Below are 17,403 nucleotides of genomic sequence, written 5' to 3'. Positions count from 1 at the left end.
AGCACTATTAGATTATACCTGCTACTCTCTGCTCTCTCTTCCATTAGGTACCATTGTACCACATTCTTAGCAAAGGGAAAATACTATTTCGTTTTTCCCTAAAGATTTGTCTCCAGGTATTTAGAATAGAGATGAAAAAAAAGCAGTTTCCACCACATTGCAGCAGATTTTTCCGTAACTCTTGAAACAAGACATCCCTTTGCAGCAATCTCAACAGCAGTATTATTGAAGTTTGTAAAAGCAGCATATTTTGATCATTCTGACCTACAGACACAGCAACAAGTTTTGCAACAGATCTTACAAGTCTCCCGGTGTCCCCAGAAGTCTCCGTTTCCATCGCACGAAGGTGTAATGGTGATTCAGTAGACCATCCAAAATTACAACGCCATACAATGGATCTCCTCTTCACCATGGACATCCAGGATCAAGTATCTGGATCCACTTTTGGCCTTGCTACTACCTATTTATCGGATTGTTATCCTGACATCTCCTAGTTAAGTTCCATCAACAGAGCCAAGTCTAAAGGGGAAAGCTACAGAGGTACATGAAATGAGTGTTTTATTTTGATTTGTTATTACAGAGTTGTTAACCACATCTTGGGCAACATACTGACTGATGCATGAAGTGTTAATGTCTTTCAACTTTACTAAAATGAGTTTATAGCCTGGTGCTACAGGGAAAGCTGCTTTTGAGGATCAGCTCTGTATGCTTATATTTGCAAATGGAGACTTGAACAAACCCAGAATTTGGCTTTCATAAGGTCTTTTACAACCTTCAAGAGCTCAGCTAGACTTATTTGACCCTGGGCACCCATAAAAATAAGCCTCATCCTAGGTTTTCTTTCATTATTTCAATGCAAACAAGCACCATAAACAGGTGCCATATCTGATCTGAGGCTGCTATTCTTGCTGTCCTTGCCTGCCTTTTGGTTCTAGTGTAATCTGACACATTTTTAAATGAATATGTGGCCAAAACCAAATCTACATCTTACTAAAACATAAGAATACATGTTGATCATGATCAAGCTGGTACCCTCGCCTGATAAGTCCTTCCCCTTCATAAAAACTATGCAGGCAACAAAGTATTCAGTTACATCAGTAGATCGTGGAAAAAAAGAACCAGCTGAAAAGTTCAGGCCTTGAATTCACACCTGCAAAGTGGGCTTTGAGATTCAACATGCCTCTTTCCAGGTATATTCTGAGCTGAATAAGACAGAGCACCTGCACCTTTTCCAGCTGTATGAAAAACAGTTTTGCTGGCAAATCCTTGTCTTCTTCCTCCACAACACACAGAATATAGCCTCTACTTTACTTCTCATCCGAATCCTTCATTTACAAACTCAAATATCGCAAAAATCAATGCCAAAGACATGCTAATTACAAGTGTTATTGTGACCACATTAAACAAATTCCAAACTTCAGTGTATTGTTCAGTGAGCATCTGGTGAAGCAAGTTGAATAGTATAGAGTTTGTTTCTGATTCATAAAAGCATGGTTTTATGAAGAACTGGTGTGCACCTTGAACACCCATGAAAGCAAGCTGAAGTGTCTGCAAAAGAAAAGGCTCTTCACTGTGTTTAGAAAGATGCCAACAAGTTACAGGAAGCAGTCCTTGAGGGTCAAAGTAAACATTTCTTCAGTCAAATATATACTGCAAGGCTCTAATTCGTATTCTTCCCTGCTACACTGCTGCAGATGTTGATGTTACACACCCATTAACATGCCCATGAAATCTGATCCATTCTGGATGGTGACGGGAGCTCCTGCGCCGTTGTCCACAAATATGGAGGTGTATTGACCAGCCTGTCCAGAAAGAACAAAAGGGAACAAAAAAATGACACTTCAGCCCAGTGTTATACAAGAAATAAAAGTATTTCAGTACCACCAGCTGAGCATGGCTCCCTGTCCTTTTCTGTGATTCCTGGGGATAGGCTCTGATCATTCATTTTCATTGAAGCACTGATGATTTCACTTGGTGGAAGAAACTTTCTGCTGTGAAATTGTGCTCTAGGTTTAGGACTCAAGTAGGTCCTTAATGCACTGGGCTCTGAGTGACTGCAGTCAAGTAACCATCCCTGTTTCAGATCCCACTCCATGAATTACTAATACAACAGCCCTCATATTGACAGGGCAGGACATCTGAATGAAGATTTGAGAAAGAAAAATATTTATTCTCATTTTTTAAAGGGAAGGTTTCCACTGTGCTTTAAGAGCAGAATGTGCAACAGGGAAGTCTGGCTTTTGTTCCTGTCCCTGTCGTAGATTCTGTCCAGTCACCCCGGGCAAGTCATTTAGCCTCTTTAACCTTAGAAAGGAGGCTAATAAAAACTTCTCCTGCCTCTTGGTGGAAAGTCACCCATACCAGAGCAGTGCATTGATTCCAGGTCTGTGAAGGTTACCTGCAGCTGCAGTAAGCCATGCACGTAGACAGTGAAGATTTTGCTGTTACTTTCCAGACCAGCGATGACTTCCAAGGACCTGAACAGTAGCAAAACAAAGGTAGAATAAGCAGGATTAGCAGCTAAGGTTTGGAAAGAGGACAGTGGAACCAGGTCCACTACACTAACCTGTTGAAGACCTACTGAGTTTACAGGATTGTGAATCTGAAACAACTACGAACTAGGAGCCTCCTGTCACAGAGGCCTTTCTAAAGGTCCTGTGGTCTCCATCTCTCAATCTCTCACAGGTGCTAAACACGCACTTTACATTTACCTACACATCACATCCAACTGCTTGCTGTCCTCAGCAGCTTATACTCTTGCTATTCTACAAAAAGCCTTGGTATATTTATTTGGTCAATATATATTATGAGTGGAAGGAGGTGCAAGACAGCAACCATTGGAATAACCATATAAGCACAGCTCTAAAGCAATATAAAAAGCACAGAGATCCTTGCCTGGCTTGTTCTGCTCATATCTGCCATGGCAGTGGATAGCAGCTCTAGTTTTCGCAAAAGAAACCAACTCTTTCCCTCCTTTTCCTTTCTTTTTTCTCTGTCCATGAAGGGGCAATGACAAAACCTTGTAACTGCAAGTGTGCGCTGTTTCCAGCCCCTTTTCCAATAATATGCATGTGAGGCAGGGGCAGCTTGGCCCAGAGAGAGCAAGACACTTGGCACCAGCTTGATTGAAGAGCTCAGTCTATGCATCATATCCTGCCAAAAGCTTAACTTGGGTGGGAACTTCCCACCATTAATCTCTGCTACTCTTGACTGTCTCCTTGCCTCTCAGTTTCCATTTCCCTCCTCTGAAAGCCCTCAGGGCTCTTTCAACTCCCTAAAATGAATGACTGTGTACATAGACATCCTCAGGAAATTCCACAAGTGCTGGTAGCAGCTCAGCCTGAGCCGGTAGAAGGTCTGTCCAGACAGGTTCCCATCCCTCCACCCACCTTCCTTCCACTCCACAGACCAGGCATCTCCTCACCCACCATATGAGACGAGAGATGTCTCAGAAGTAGGACTGATGCCGCTTTGCTGTCACCGCTGCTCAACTCAGTGCAGGACAGCCTTGGAGGACAACAGTTCATACATGGCTAGCCTGGGTAGCTGATGACAACTCTGAGTCAGAGACATCACAGAGCTTGCGCTCCTCTAAACAACCGTTATTTAGGTTGGCCTTGACTAAGCAAAAACAAAAATAAAGTTACTGCTACTGTTCTTTGGAGAATGCGGCTATAAATTCTTCAAAATGGCAAACTACAACCAGGCCTGGGGCCTGGGTGACAAGAAGGTTGTTCACACATATCCCAGCTGGTCCCAGAAGAGTTTGTTTGGAGCTTATGGAGGAAAAACCCTGCAATGTAGGAAGTCATGGTCCTTTCAATGACCTGCAGGAAAGCTTCCTATTCAGCTGAGGCTAAATCCTATCTCCACAACGTACTTTGGTTAAGTTGTGTTTACAAGAACAAGGAAGCAAGGGTAAAGCCTAGCAAAAAGCAGTCAGAGCCTGACATCCCTTCTGCAACAACGGTGCTGTAAGGATGACTAAGACGTACAGCAAAGGGAAAACAGACACACAGAGATGGTGTCCTTGGAGAGAACAGTGTGCCTCCCAGAAGAAAACCATGTTTTTTGCTCTCTGGTGCCTTCATCAAAGCAGAAGGAGTTTGGGGAAGCAAGTAAGAAAGGAAAACTCTCCACTGGTATCTTCTTCTAGTTATCGAAATGGTTTATCTTTCCTGCTTGAAAAAAAATGTATCTACTGTCAATTATTTCCAAAGTGCTTCGAGCTCTAAAAATATCAGGTCTTTAAAACAAACAAATCTCAAGCCAACACACAATGATTTAATTGGTTCTGTAAATCAGAGACTTGTTTTCAAGTAATAAGCAGGGGGTTTAAGAAATATTCTGAAAATAGCTTTCTGATGAAGATATAATCAGAACCTTTCCCATTAGCTCAAAATGCATAGATGCTTAAAAATGACAATCAGATTTCATCTAATATTTAGGCAATTGCTTTCAGCTATCTCAGTTTCCTTGTAGCACTCTAAACCTCAGAGAAATCAGGTCGTGTGTTACTTGAAAATTGGATTTAGGTCCTCTGTATTATTCTGTAATTGAAGACAATGTAAAGCAGAGCACTAAACAAGAGGAATGGCTCTTTTAGGAATAGGAATTTCCTGTTCAAGTGGCATCAGACAAAAATAATCAAGAAGTCAGCATTGCAGTAACTCACGTGTATCGGTGGCAGAGGGATTCAATGCAGATCAACACTCGGATGTTGTCTCTGGCTCGGAGCTGGATTTTACTCTTCAACTCACTGTGGTCTTAGGAAAGCAGTGGAACAAAAATGAGCACTTTTGCAACATAGCTGACAACAATCTGCTGGTGTTTGGCTTAACAGAATCACAGAAGCTGCAATAACATTGTCATTTCTTAGGAAGGCACCCTTAAAGCATCACTGAAGGATGGATATAATTGGAGGAATGCACTGGCACATCACAGTTAAAACTGACTGAATTCGTCTCTACCCCATCACGTTTGTTCTTTCTAATATCTTTTATTGGCTTTTGCAGACCAAACTCACCAATGTGGATGTTGGCTGAAAACTGGTAGATTCCAGACACAGGTGCTGTGAAACGTCCTGTTGCCAAATTTAAGCCTGTCCCCCGAAGAAAAGCTCCTTTAGCCAGAGGCTATAAAATAAAATAAAAATAAGCTGTTGATCCCCAGCAGCCTCAACAATTACATCAGCCTACAACAAAAAGAAAAAGCTAACATGCAGGAAGATAGAACTGGAAAAAAAAATGCCCTATCTCACCAGAATGCACCTTATTAATGAACTCTCTCTAAGCATCTGATGCCCCTACCAAAAGGGAAAATTATCTGTATCAGGTTTGAAGATATCTTTATTATTCACTCTCCAACTCTGCTAAACCATCTTGTCTTTACCTGTTGAGGTATCAAGTCTTTCAGCAGCAGCTCTGTTACCCTCTCTCAGACCTGGCGTATTGCATCCCTAACCTCTGCTGGCCCAAGTGGCCACTAGCCTCCACTAATGGTCTGATATGCAGTATTCCCATTTTCTGAGTCAAGGATTCTCTCCAAATTTCAGAGGTTTTCAAGATGGGTCCAGTAGTGTCTTCAGGCTTAAAAACCTGACATCTCATACGCTATTTTTGTGATACAGAAACAGAGGAAACAATCATATTGGTCTCCAGAGGTTGTCTACTCCCTTCAGGTCTAAGTCAGGCTGCTCTAATGCTGTTAAACAAACACCCCCTTGGATTCTTACAGATTCCATATTTAGCTTCTCCTCTTCTGGCCTTGAATTCAACAGAACAGGCAAAATCCCAGTGAAACAGCATGTAGCATCTCCTTATGGCAAGGAAGCTGTCTGAAGTCAAACTTGCAGCAGATTATCTGACTTAGGCTAAAATAAACTCTGTGTGGAGTGTTTATTGTTAGTTTTGGCCTGCTTGATATGGGTTTGGCTGGAGCTGTGAAGAAGCAGCACTTGGCTTCAGAGGGCCAAGAAAGCGGATTTGTCAGACTCTGCTTCCACCATAAGGGCAATCTGTGCAGTGTAGATGCTCTCCCAAGAGTGCTCTCCTGAGATGTGTCTTGCATTGATCGTGTGGGACAGAAGAGGTGGTCAGACCTGTCTTTTTGAAGATATTCACACATGGTATATTCTATTATATGCACGAATGCATAACTGGATAACCTCTATAGATCTCAGCAGTCCAGCATCTGAATGCACTTACAAACAGAAGAGGTAGAGAGAGGCCAGAGACATGGTGCCAGAATTGGTAGAAATGCTGCTTTAGATGCTCTTAACATTATAGAAAAGCAGTCCTGGAACTTTGTTCAAGTATTGGAGGGAAGTTAAATGGCTTCCCATTCTGAATGATCATGGCCAGAAATGGCAAGTTTTCACAGTGAAGAACAGGAATTGTTTATTCAGCTCTGTCTTTGAAACAAAGCTAAAGATAACTGGGTATAGATATTTGGATGTTTGCACATCGAGTTGCTACACTGCAAAAGGACTGAAATCACTAACCTGCCCTTATCCAGCAAGTCCCAAGCAAGACTCACAGAAGAATAATCCCCAGCTCAAGATCCAGCTAGTTTTAAATTTTACAAAACTTTGCTAGAAATGTTGTGGTGCACATACGGTAGTGAAAATGCATCCATGGACAATAGCAATTGATTTTCTCACTACAACAAATGTGTATAATGAGGAAAACACAGACAACAGACTGCAGAACAAATAGGTCTCAGACCATGATTTCCAAGTCCCTTTATTTATCCATGTGCACTGGTGTGTGCATATACACACACACATAAAAAGAGCTCTATGTTCTTTACACATGCTCACACAGTATAACAGCTACCATAATTGCAAAGACTATGAAATGTTATTGATTCTCTTTTTATGCTATCACCACTCCATCACTTGCGATAGCACTATTCTCGATTTACACCACTGTGAGAGCAGATCCAAGCCTGGTATGTGCAAAACTGTCCCATGTAGTTAATCCATTCCTTTCTTGTTACGGCTATTAACAGAATCAGCAGCCTAATTCCAAAACCACTGGCTGAGCATGGAAGGCAATTTTAGACACCAGTAAATTATCACTGATAAAGCATTCCTGTTTCTTCATGCCCTCTGTGGATTTGTTATTCTTCTGCTCACAGAAGTAGACAATGCAAAGCTCTGAGAAAAGAGAGTTTTTTTCTGGGCAAAAATACTCCTTTAAACTCCATGCCAATTAGGGCTACCCACTGCATTTGCTGCTTCACATCCGCACACTCACTTAGCTGCTTCAAGTGCTGCAGGAATTTTTATCCGAGAAACTACCACCACACACACTTATTTCAACAAGTAGCTCAAAAACAAGTAAAGAAGCTGGTGTACAAACACTCTCTGCAAATCCATCTGCCATAGATGCTTAGTCTGATCTCAAGAGCATAGAGATATCAGAATTTTTGTGATCTTTCAGGAGAAACTGCATATGGGCCACATTAGCCTTAAATGGCTCCAGTGATATTCCTGGGCCTCACATAAAACCTTCTCCCTTAGCCTGTCAGAGGATGCATTTCCTTCAAGTCTTATTATGTAAAGTATATTTCTGAAAGCATTTGCAAGCAGCAAGTGCCAGAAACCTTAAAGATTGAGAGATGGGAGAAGTATCAGCTGTTTCATTCCACATACCAAGGAAATCACGAGACCAAGAGGAAGAAGGAATCTTGGAGGAGAAATAGCAAGGAAGGATAAGAAAACCCTCAAGCTCTCCAACTCCTCTAGGTGACAGAGGGAGCAGACTCAGACAACAGGGTGTAGGAGAGTTGGCCTTTTTCTTGCACACTTATCTCAGAATGTTTTGGAACTAGTCCAAAGCCAGAATAAGATTCATTTCCTATCATTTATTTCCTATCATTTCAATAGGAAGTGTCAAACCCTTGGTTCTCCACACTGTTAAACTGATAGGACAAGGGTAGAGAAATTCTCTCTCTGCTTTGGACTTTCTAAAGACAACAGTTCCATTTTTGCAAGAGCATCCACTGTCTCTCTCCCTGTTAAATTCACCCTGTATCAAGAGCACAAGCTAAAACTAGACACTTCTTGTCCCAAAGCTGAAGGGCTGGCATCCAGAGGCTTGCCAGCCCTCCCACATCAGCATCAGGGCCAGGAGCAATTAGAAAGCAGCTAGGCACATGATAACGAAGCATGGGAAGCATCAGCCTACGCACCGATTGCTGAGATGTCTTTATTCACATTTTTCCTACTAATTAATGAGGCAGCACATCTCTCTAGCCTTGCCCACACTTCAAGTACAATCTTGCGTCTGTGCAAGCACCAAAGTGCTGTCAAACCAGGCTGGTGTGTCTGGGAAAGTCTTTCTAAAAGCAGAGCTACTCCATGGGGAAGGAACTGCTGGACAGGACTGCAGAGACCTGCTAGGACAGTGTTAGCCAACACTGCTTATAGAGAGCAACATTCCCTGTTCACACTCTGCAAAATCATCTTGTCACATCTACATAAACGCTTTGTGCTATTGGAAAGTCTTTTTTGATTGCAAAGTCCAAAATAAATCTTCTCTGCTACCAAGTAACTATTTTGATTTAGCCAGTACTTTCACCTAATGTTTGTACTTCAAATTCAGGTCTTGTTTGCAATTGGTTAATAAGGGGTTTGTAGCAGTTACAATAACTTATCAAACACAAGAGGCTGCTTTTAACTATGCTTGTAATGACCTACACCATCCTCTCATGAAATGCTTACCATTATACCACGAACAAAATGAACTGGTGTAGGTAACACATATTAGTCCTCTGCAAGACATTATATATAGAATTTTATCACCCATCTAACAAAACAGCTCTCATTTGGGGGCTCACCAACCTATGTTGAGTGAATTTTGTCTGCCTCTGACATTCTTCCACCTCTGAAAGTTTCTCTGGAACAAAATAGGGTGTGCACTGAAAACAGAACAGATCCTTCAGACTCATGTGGACAAGTCTGTCTCTCCTACCAACTGAAATGAAGTGACTGACTGTTGTTTGGACCTGCGAGACAGCTCTCTCTTGCACAGACCTGTTAGCCCTTTAGTAAGAACTGTAACGATACTCAACCAAGCTGCAAGAGAAGAAGAAAGTCTGTCTCCAGGTTTGTCAGGAAGGAGTTTTCTCGAAGCTAAATGCTTCTCCTCCTGCAGCTGTGCATTAGGGCTGCTACTGCAATATGAGATGCCACCTCTGTCAACTCCAAAAAAAATAGCGCTGTATTCACAGCATCCAGACCTGAGATGAGCTTCTGGGATCAGGTCTCCCTTTCAGGAAACACCTTCACCTACAGAAGCTCCTGGCAGCTCCGCAGCAAGGGGAGCTACCGCTGATCCACTCACGATGGCTCTTGTGGAGCTGCACGGGTTCAGCCTGTGACTCCCACTCACCGACTGGAAGTTCTGAAGTTCCACCAAGGTCTTCTTATCCACAACGACCTGGCCTTTGAGCTTGCAATGGAAGGCCTCCTCTACACGTCTGTGGGGTGAAACCTCCTCCAAGGAGAGCAGGAGTGGAGGTAGCTGGCTGGGATGGGCTGAGATGGCCAGGGATGCCCGACGCTCGATGGCTTCTGAGAAAAAGTAGAGGAAGAAAGACTCATTTAAGACCTAGTCTATGAAGCCACTACTTGTATGACTAGACCTCTTCTCTACACAGAACCCTTATATTTGGCCTAAGCAGCACTAGGGATTATTTATTTATTTCATTGCCAGCTAAGGGAATGCTTTAGAGTAAACATTTGCAAAGACAGATCCTTTTTTTGCAATGATGTTTACTGAAAGAAATAGGTCACAGAAGCAGAAAGGTCTTAGGATCTTTACCTTTTAATATGTCCTTAAACTCCTGCAGAAGGACTTCCCGGGTGACCTCAGCACCGGGTGCTCCAGGAGGTCCTTGGGGGCCAGGAGGTCCCGGCGGCCCAACAAGGCCACGCTAAGGAAGTAGCCAAGGAAAAATATCAGAATTAGAACCAAGCAATTTCACTGACACCCTGAAAATTCTGTCACCTACGAGCCAGGCCTACAAATCTGCCAGCTGCATGGCCAGCCCTTCTCCACTGTCAACCCATCTAAAGGACTAATGCAGTAAACCTAAAACCGGCTCTCCAGCCATCAGTGGATTCCAACACCTGGAATTTACTCACATATTTATGTGGGAGGGTAAATGTCACTTCAGTAAACACCAATGAACACTACAGGCACTTATAAATAGTATGAAGCACAACAGGCACAAGGCTAAGTTTGCTGCTTCTTTATCTTCCAGTATTACCAAATGAACCTTCCAGTGGCCTTTTAAGCTGCTTCGTATTCTGCCTGCCAGCTAACTAGAACAGCCACCTAGCCACACTTTACATTAATAATATATATTGCTTGATGTAATGATCACGTGAAGTATGTGAATGTTTCATTTGACAAGAGAACTCCCCTCAAAAAGGAAACAGTTAATTCAAAACACCTTGAAGAGGTTTTCCACAAAACACATTAGGGGTTTAAACTGGTAATATGAACCTGCAGCAGAGTTATCAATACCCTTTCAATGTATGTTTTTGCTAGGGATTTTCTGTTTCATCCAGTAAACTGCCGTAAACCTGCCTGGAAGCACTTCTGTCTATCTGCTCACCAGGAAGTAAAAGGAATTCATTTCAATCATATTCAGGATTGACTAAGGGTCTGATTAGGAATGATCAGTCATCACTGACCAGATGATCATTAACTCATTAATTTGAAACAAATATAGCTTGTGATGCCCGTATCTTGATTACAATCCATTGAGATGCCTGCATTTTATGGTGAAAGCAAAACATTAATTTTCTTTCTAGTCAGCAGAAAAAATGGCTTCTCAGTCCAGAAACAGCTCGTTTAAACAATAATCAATGCTGACAGCGGAAAATGAAAACACAACCTTACGAAGTGTATTAAACATTTATTATCCCAAATTTCTCAAAAATTATTTAAAAAATGAAACAAAAATGTGATTTTCGGGGGTAGAAATGCAAAAGCGGGGAACACAAAAAACACCTTGTGTAACAGCAGTGGAAAGGGAAGCCATGGTGCGCATTTGTTAGCTGCTGTCAATCTAGCAATAACCTACTAATTTCTTGTCTTTCCCTTTACATCTCCTTTTGGAGGTGTTGCCATCATCCGGGCGGTGAACAAAGGAGATCCAGGTACGTCGTGGATCTGTGATTCGAGGATCTGGAGACTCTAAAATCTGAGGAGAAATAAGAACAAGGATGGATGTTATTGGGTCCCTTCAGCTGCTAAATGAATTCAGAGAATGCTCAGGCTCCAGACTGTTGTCTGCTGCCTAAACCAGCAGAAACCTTGAAATGCTTCATAGATTTCAAATTATTGCAGAATGACAAATGCACACGCAGAGAAAAAACAAGTCACATGAAAAACAAAGTCCATGCCTGACAAGAGCAAAGATGCGTGTTCACAAATTTAACTATGTGCCCCTTCCTATTTTATGCAACTATATCACAGCTCCTTAAAGCACTAACCTCCTCTCAGAATACCATTTGATAGAATTTCTGTTACTGCTTGTAAGCATAGATTGCCTTTCATCAAACGTTTGGCAGAATACAGTAGGAAGCAATTCACTTTCAGAATGCAGGTAAAGCTATGGTCCCAATACTTGCAAGATGTGTCACTGCCCCAGTTTGCAAATTTTGCCTTAAACTAACAGGCCAAGATGATATAGAAGAAGGAAAAACAGAGTCCGTATGAAAAATTATTGCAAAATGGGTTCCAGCCTGTGTTTATAAGAAATGCTGCTGTTTGTGAGCTCATGTAGAGCCTGGAAAGCTCTCTCTGGGGCATGTATCCGGATGCAGTACAATGCATTATTCCATGCAATGCTGAATTCCTGCAAGCATAAGTATTTATTTTAAACACCTTGGACCAATATATGAGTTACAGACCAGCAGAAGGTGAGCAGTCTCCAAGAAATCACAAATGTGTGTGAGCAATGCTACTTATAAAACATAGATCTGAGCAACTCTGTGAAGCCAACCCTGTATTCTCCATTCCACAGTTTGGGGTGATTTACTGCTCAGATGCAACCCACAGACAGATCAATTCCTACCAAATCTCTCTGTTCAGAGAGTCCACTCATCCTTCCCTCCAGGTAGATGCTGCAAACAGAGTCACTGGTGTCTGTACTCCAAGCCAAAACAAGGCTATCCCGAGTAATTTTGCCATATTGTTCATGCATTCCACTGTAATTAAGTAATTAGTGACAGAGTTATGGTTATCAGGCACACTCCTCCCCCCGTGCTCAGATTCAGCACACATCTCTAAACCAAGAGCAAGACAAGCTATTCATGGCATTCATTATTTCTGTACACAAATTAGCCTTGAACAGACTTTTTTGTATTTATAATCATGCTTACCATCACTTGTACATTGAGTGTTTAACCAAGGGTTCTAGTAAGTCGTTTCTTTTAGCTACATTATTTATTTCCTGACTTTACCCACAGCACCCAGGATTTCTTAAAAAGCTTTCCTAAATTTCACTGGAAATGAAGCTCTGTAGAAAATCCCAGGTATTGTAAATTTAAGTTACCTCCAGAATGCTTTTTAATCTTCTCAGAGATTGCTTGACTGCTAGTTTTTGCAAAGCATAGGGAAATCAAAGGCATGCTGAGATCGTCCAAAACTCTCCTACTCATCAGCTGTCCTTAGAACAGTGCAAGAGGTACAACATGATTCCACAACAGACAAAATATCTTTTATCTGAATTTCATGGAGGCTTGAATGTTTCTGATGGGAGAATCTAGTTCTTTCCTAGTTTGCTCCACCTGAAAGCGCCTGGGCACAGCACCACCATACAGATGTCTACAGACTTTCTGGAGCAGGAAAAAGGCCGGAGAGCAGAGGTTTTGTCAGAGAGAAAAAAAAGAACAAATGGCACATCCCAGAAAAAATAAACAATCAAGGAAACTTCTCAAAGTTTAAAACAAATATTAAGAAAAAAGCCCTCTCTCCAGTGGCATCCTTAAATTACAAATCCCTGAGCAAGTCAGCCATGGCACTCCCCAAATTTTCCAGCACAAGCATGATTGACAGTTAAAATGAATGTTCCATCTTTGTGGTATTATTATTTAATTACTATGGCATGCATGAGCAATCCCAACAATAAGCATGCAAGCCTGTATTTTTCTTGGCAGAGGCAGCCTCCAACAGCCAGAGAGAACTTGCAGCCAACTCAGGTATCACTCAGGACTGAGAAGAGCCCTGGGATCCCAGCACAGGAGACTTGTCCCTCCTGGGCTGCTGGTTACAGAGCAAACCTAACCTTAGGGGGACAGTAAAAATTCCCATGTTAAATACAGTGAAATCAAGCTTAGGTCTTAGCACTTGAACCAGTGCCTTGAAAAAAAATCAATGGGAATCTTGCCATTAATCTCCAAGAACATCTTTCTAACCATTCTGGTCCACAGTCTCCATGCCTGAAGTTACTCCCTTGCAAATTTGCTCAAAGATTTATCAATGTATTTGGGTCCTTCAGTCATGAAAGTTAAGAATTCTCTGCTTAATTATTAAGCAACTGTCAGATAAAAAATGGACATACTCAGCATTTAAATCATCTTAACCCACAAATTTCCATGCTGCTATGCCTGATTTACACCAGCAAAGTACCATCAACTCCATTATGAAATTACGAGCAAATGATTTACTTTGGTATTGGTTAAAAAGTGACAGATCACTTTTTTTTTTTTTATTTTAGCACGAAAAATTCTGTGTCAGCTGCTAATAACTCATGGTTACGCACACTCTTGATTATTAATGAGATGTAAAACCAAGGTCCTGACCACTCGTGGTTTTATAGAACTCTCAGGAGTTTTCCCAAGAGCAGAAGTGTTAGGTTTGGTATCTTAGCCAGATCCCAACTGGAACTCCCATGCAAATTCCTGCTATGTTTTCCTATTGAAAAATTATTCTTCTCTTCTCTAAACAGGTATCTAAGAAGGCATCTTGCCTCCACTTAAATACAAAATCCCTTCAGTGATCACATCCATACTCGATTTATAGTGAATCAAATGGAACTGTTTGTATGAGCAAGAGGTACTCTGGGTGTGAAGAAAAGATAGTTCTTGATTCTCTAACTGTCCCACAATAGTAATGGATGGTATCAGTGGTATCCCAAAACATAGAGTTTGCAAGCAGAAGTCTACCTTTAGGCAAAGACCTTCTCAGAAAGGTAAGGGACTGAGCAGCACTAATAAAACAGATGCAACAGAAAACATCTAGCCCATGAGAACACACCTAATGTGGGACTGTGTGCACTAATAGTGACATTATTAAGGCCAGAACTACATGCACTAGAGCTGCTGACCAATACCCTCAACTAATATTCCACTCCCTGTCCCTCTGCTTTGATAAACCTACCAGTTGGCCACTGAGTCTTCCAAGGTATAAACAGCCTTAATTTTTAGTGTTCAAGGCCTTCAAATATCTGTTTTTTTATTATATACTGTGAAGAAATGAAATAGAGCACTACTGTTGCTTTAGATGCCTGTGCAGGACATCTTTTCACTAAACAAAGCTCCTCATAGAAGTATCTTCATGACTCAGAGCAATCAGCCTTGTGGAGAGCATTACTTTCACCCTTGCTTTAGCTCAACGGGTTAAGTTAGGACAGCTCCACTATTACATAATTTCCTCCCCATGCACTCAACAGGTGAGTCTAATATTGTATTCAAAACAGTATAGAGAAGTTATGCACGTCTCTGCACTGTGGTTGAAGTTCACCCTCTCCATGACTGCCTAACGAGACCAGTTGCCTTGTCAGGGGTATCGGTTACTGCTCACCACAAGATAGGAATTTAGTGGCAATTTTTCAAACCACTAATTTTTGCCTAGTCATCTTTGACATCTAGTGCTTCGCTTTGACGTCTAGTGCTTTATTTACTATGGCATTTAAGCTGCTTTCTGTCAACAGCCAGTTGTCTAAACCCAGAACGAGGAGCTGGCCACTTCATCTTGATGCTGCCTAATGCATGGTATGAGGCAGCATCTGCTTCTGTGCTGCAGAGGGGAATAAAACCTTTGAAAATGCCACCTGAAAGATAAGCAACTTTGCAATAATCACACTCCTTTTAGCCCAGGTTTATTAGCAGACACTAGAGAATGTGGCAATTCATAAGAGCTGCCTTTACAGTATATGTAAAATAAACCCTTAGCTGGAGCAGGTGCAATATAAATATAAAATACAATACAGTCATCCATGACATTTAGAAGCAATGCTTAACTAGAGCGTGGACTTCAATCTTGGGGAGATTCCAAGGAGAATAGCTCACACTGCAAAATTTGGAAGTGGATATCAAGAGTTCATGGGCATTTACATCAAAGATTTGGGTTGCTCCCATCTTTATTTTATGGAACTCATCTTTACTGAGCTCTCCAACTCTGAACACCAGCCAAACCTTCACCATGGAAATTTTAAAGCAAAAATATTTCAATGCAGAAGCTGCTGCTTTCAAATAACATTGGCTTTGACATACAACCACAAGCCTCTAAATGAATATCTTCTAGGAATAATGTGTATATGATGATACCAGAATAAACCAGGACCCGTTTCTGCCTTGCTTTTGCAATCAGAATATATCCTTCTTGTTCTGCAATATATTTCCTGTCAGACCAAATTAATCCCAGAACGGACTGCAACTTAGTTACACCAGATAGGGATCTGGTCCCTTGTGCAAAAGAAGAATGAAGCAGAAAAAAAACCCTATTTAATCTGAGCACCTTAAGAATTTAACAGGCATAAAACCTGTCCTGACAGAGCCCTGCAATAAATACAAAATTAGTTGAAAAAGTGCTGCTTACAGTTCCCTAATGATCATTTTAAGTGCAGCAGCCAGCCTCTTAATACAGAATACTGTTTCCCAGACTTGCCCAACCTTAACCAATTACTCCCACAATGGCTCTGAATGGGATATTTAGAATGTCAGCCCAATTGTTTTAACTCGCCCCTTCCGCCGTGCCCCAATTTTTGACAGGTTGGTTCCTGCATTGCTATAGTGACTGCCCTCCCTAATGCTTGTGATCAAAGTCGTCTTTTAGAGGTCATCTCCATTTGATACAAGGGACATTTTTATGCAAGTTGGAGACACAGAAAAGGGGGATGTGTGTTAGGGAAGACTCCCTCCTTTCTCCCTTTTATTTCATCCTGCTTCTAACCCTAGGACTTGCTTTTAATTCTCTAACTTCTCTCCTATTCCCAAGCATTCTAGGTGAATTTTCATCCTAAGATGTTCTGGGAATTCTGATCAATTTTTGGCAGCCTTCAGCCATGGGTGATTCTCCCCCTTACTTGGGAGGGTTCTGCAGAATCAGAGCACAGATTAAAGTACCATGCACACAATTTACACAGCTACTTATGTGCAATTAGCCCCGTCCTAGCTCCTTTCCTTCAAGAGCCACTGTCACTTGATGCCTCCTTAAACAGATCTTCTGCCTAAACCAAGTTTTTTGAATCACTGCCTCTACAGTGGTAGAAGGTGCAGCACAGAGAAAGCTTAGACATGCTCAGGTGTTTATAATGGGGTGTTTGCATAAGCCACTGCAGACACAATTTTCCAAAGATCCAAGGATTCTCATGCAAGAGATGCACTAATATTCAGTTGTTACAGAAATTGTGTCTTAATGAGCTACAAGCGAACCAGAACCTCATGCATACTCCAAAATAGATTGCCACCATAAATTGCAGTATTGTAATCATTTCTTAAATAAGCCAAAAAAAAAAAAAAAACATGCCAAGGCAAGAGAGAGAAAATTTTAAAAAAGAATTTGGCAAGACTGCTTGAACCAATGAAAATGACCCAGAAATGAGGTCCACCAAGACATGGCAACACATAATCACCTACCTTGGGATGCCCATGCAGTTCCTCACTGTTTGACAGAGTAATATTGAAAGGTTCTGTGTACTGATTAGGTTCTTTCTTCATCTTCCTCTCTCTCTTTGCTGCCATCACTCGGAAGAGGCAAAGCTGCTGGCACAGTAACGTTGCCACCAATACCCAGATGCAGCCCTTCATTTTGCAAAGGGAAGAGCCGAGTCAGGAAGGGAACTCTCCAAGTGCAAAAACTTCCACCAGCAATAGTAGGAATAAACACAGACTTCTCTCTAAAAGAATAATTTAAAAAAGGTTAAAACCATCAGTAATGATCCACTGGGGCACGCAACGTCAAATGAGCAGCAGGTGCAAATACGCTGGTTGCTGGGAAAATCAAGCAGGACACATTGAAAAGGTATAAACTTGTCTAAAAAATCTTATGTTTTTACTTGAAGAAACAATAACTCCACTCAGACCTTTGCAGTTTACATCAGGACAAGAGGCCCCCACCTCGATGTGGCCCTGCAGACACACACCTTGCCCAGTAAATC

The 17,403-nt window shown here is 41.6% G+C and overlaps 1 protein-coding gene across 1 annotated transcript; it reads right to left on the bottom strand.

Moving 5' to 3' along the window:
• Nucleotides 1–1,479: 1,479 nt before the first annotated feature.
• Nucleotides 1,480–17,124, bottom strand: C1QTNF12 (C1q and TNF related 12). Its single transcript, XM_010216220.2, has 8 exons — nucleotides 16,883–17,124; nucleotides 11,101–11,220; nucleotides 9,831–9,942; nucleotides 9,399–9,580; nucleotides 5,027–5,135; nucleotides 4,676–4,766; nucleotides 2,399–2,477; nucleotides 1,480–1,802 (listed from the first exon to the last, which is right to left on the bottom strand). Exons 1-8 carry the CDS (start codon nucleotides 17,051–17,053, stop codon nucleotides 1,704–1,706), a joined length of 963 nt encoding a protein of 320 aa, XP_010214522.1. The 5' UTR covers nucleotides 17,054–17,124; the 3' UTR covers nucleotides 1,480–1,703.
• Between the last annotated feature and the right edge of the window lie 279 nt (nucleotides 17,125–17,403).

The sequence above is a fragment of the Tinamus guttatus genome, unplaced genomic scaffold (assembly GCF_059628265.1).
Source record: "Tinamus guttatus ecotype Peru unplaced genomic scaffold, ASM5962826v1 Tinamus_guttatus_pri_ptg000652l, whole genome shotgun sequence".
Taxonomy (NCBI): Eukaryota; Metazoa; Chordata; class Aves; order Tinamiformes; family Tinamidae; genus Tinamus; species Tinamus guttatus.
Note: the sequence above shows the minus strand (reverse complement) of the source record. Positions and strands in the feature narration are given on the sequence as shown.

Coding starts and splice junctions, on each gene's coding strand:
- C1QTNF12 (XM_010216220.2), bottom strand. CDS start 17,053: ATGAAGGGCTGCATCTGGGTATTGGTGGCAACGTTACTGTGCCAGCAG. Junction 9,581..9,830: donor GTTTAAGGACATATTAAAAG/GTAAAGATCCTA, acceptor ACTTTTTCTCAG/AAGCCATCGAGCGTCGGGCA. Junction 5,136..9,398: donor AACTTCAGAACTTCCAGTCG/GTGAGTGGGAGT, acceptor TTTATTTTATAG/CCTCTGGCTAAAGGAGCTTT.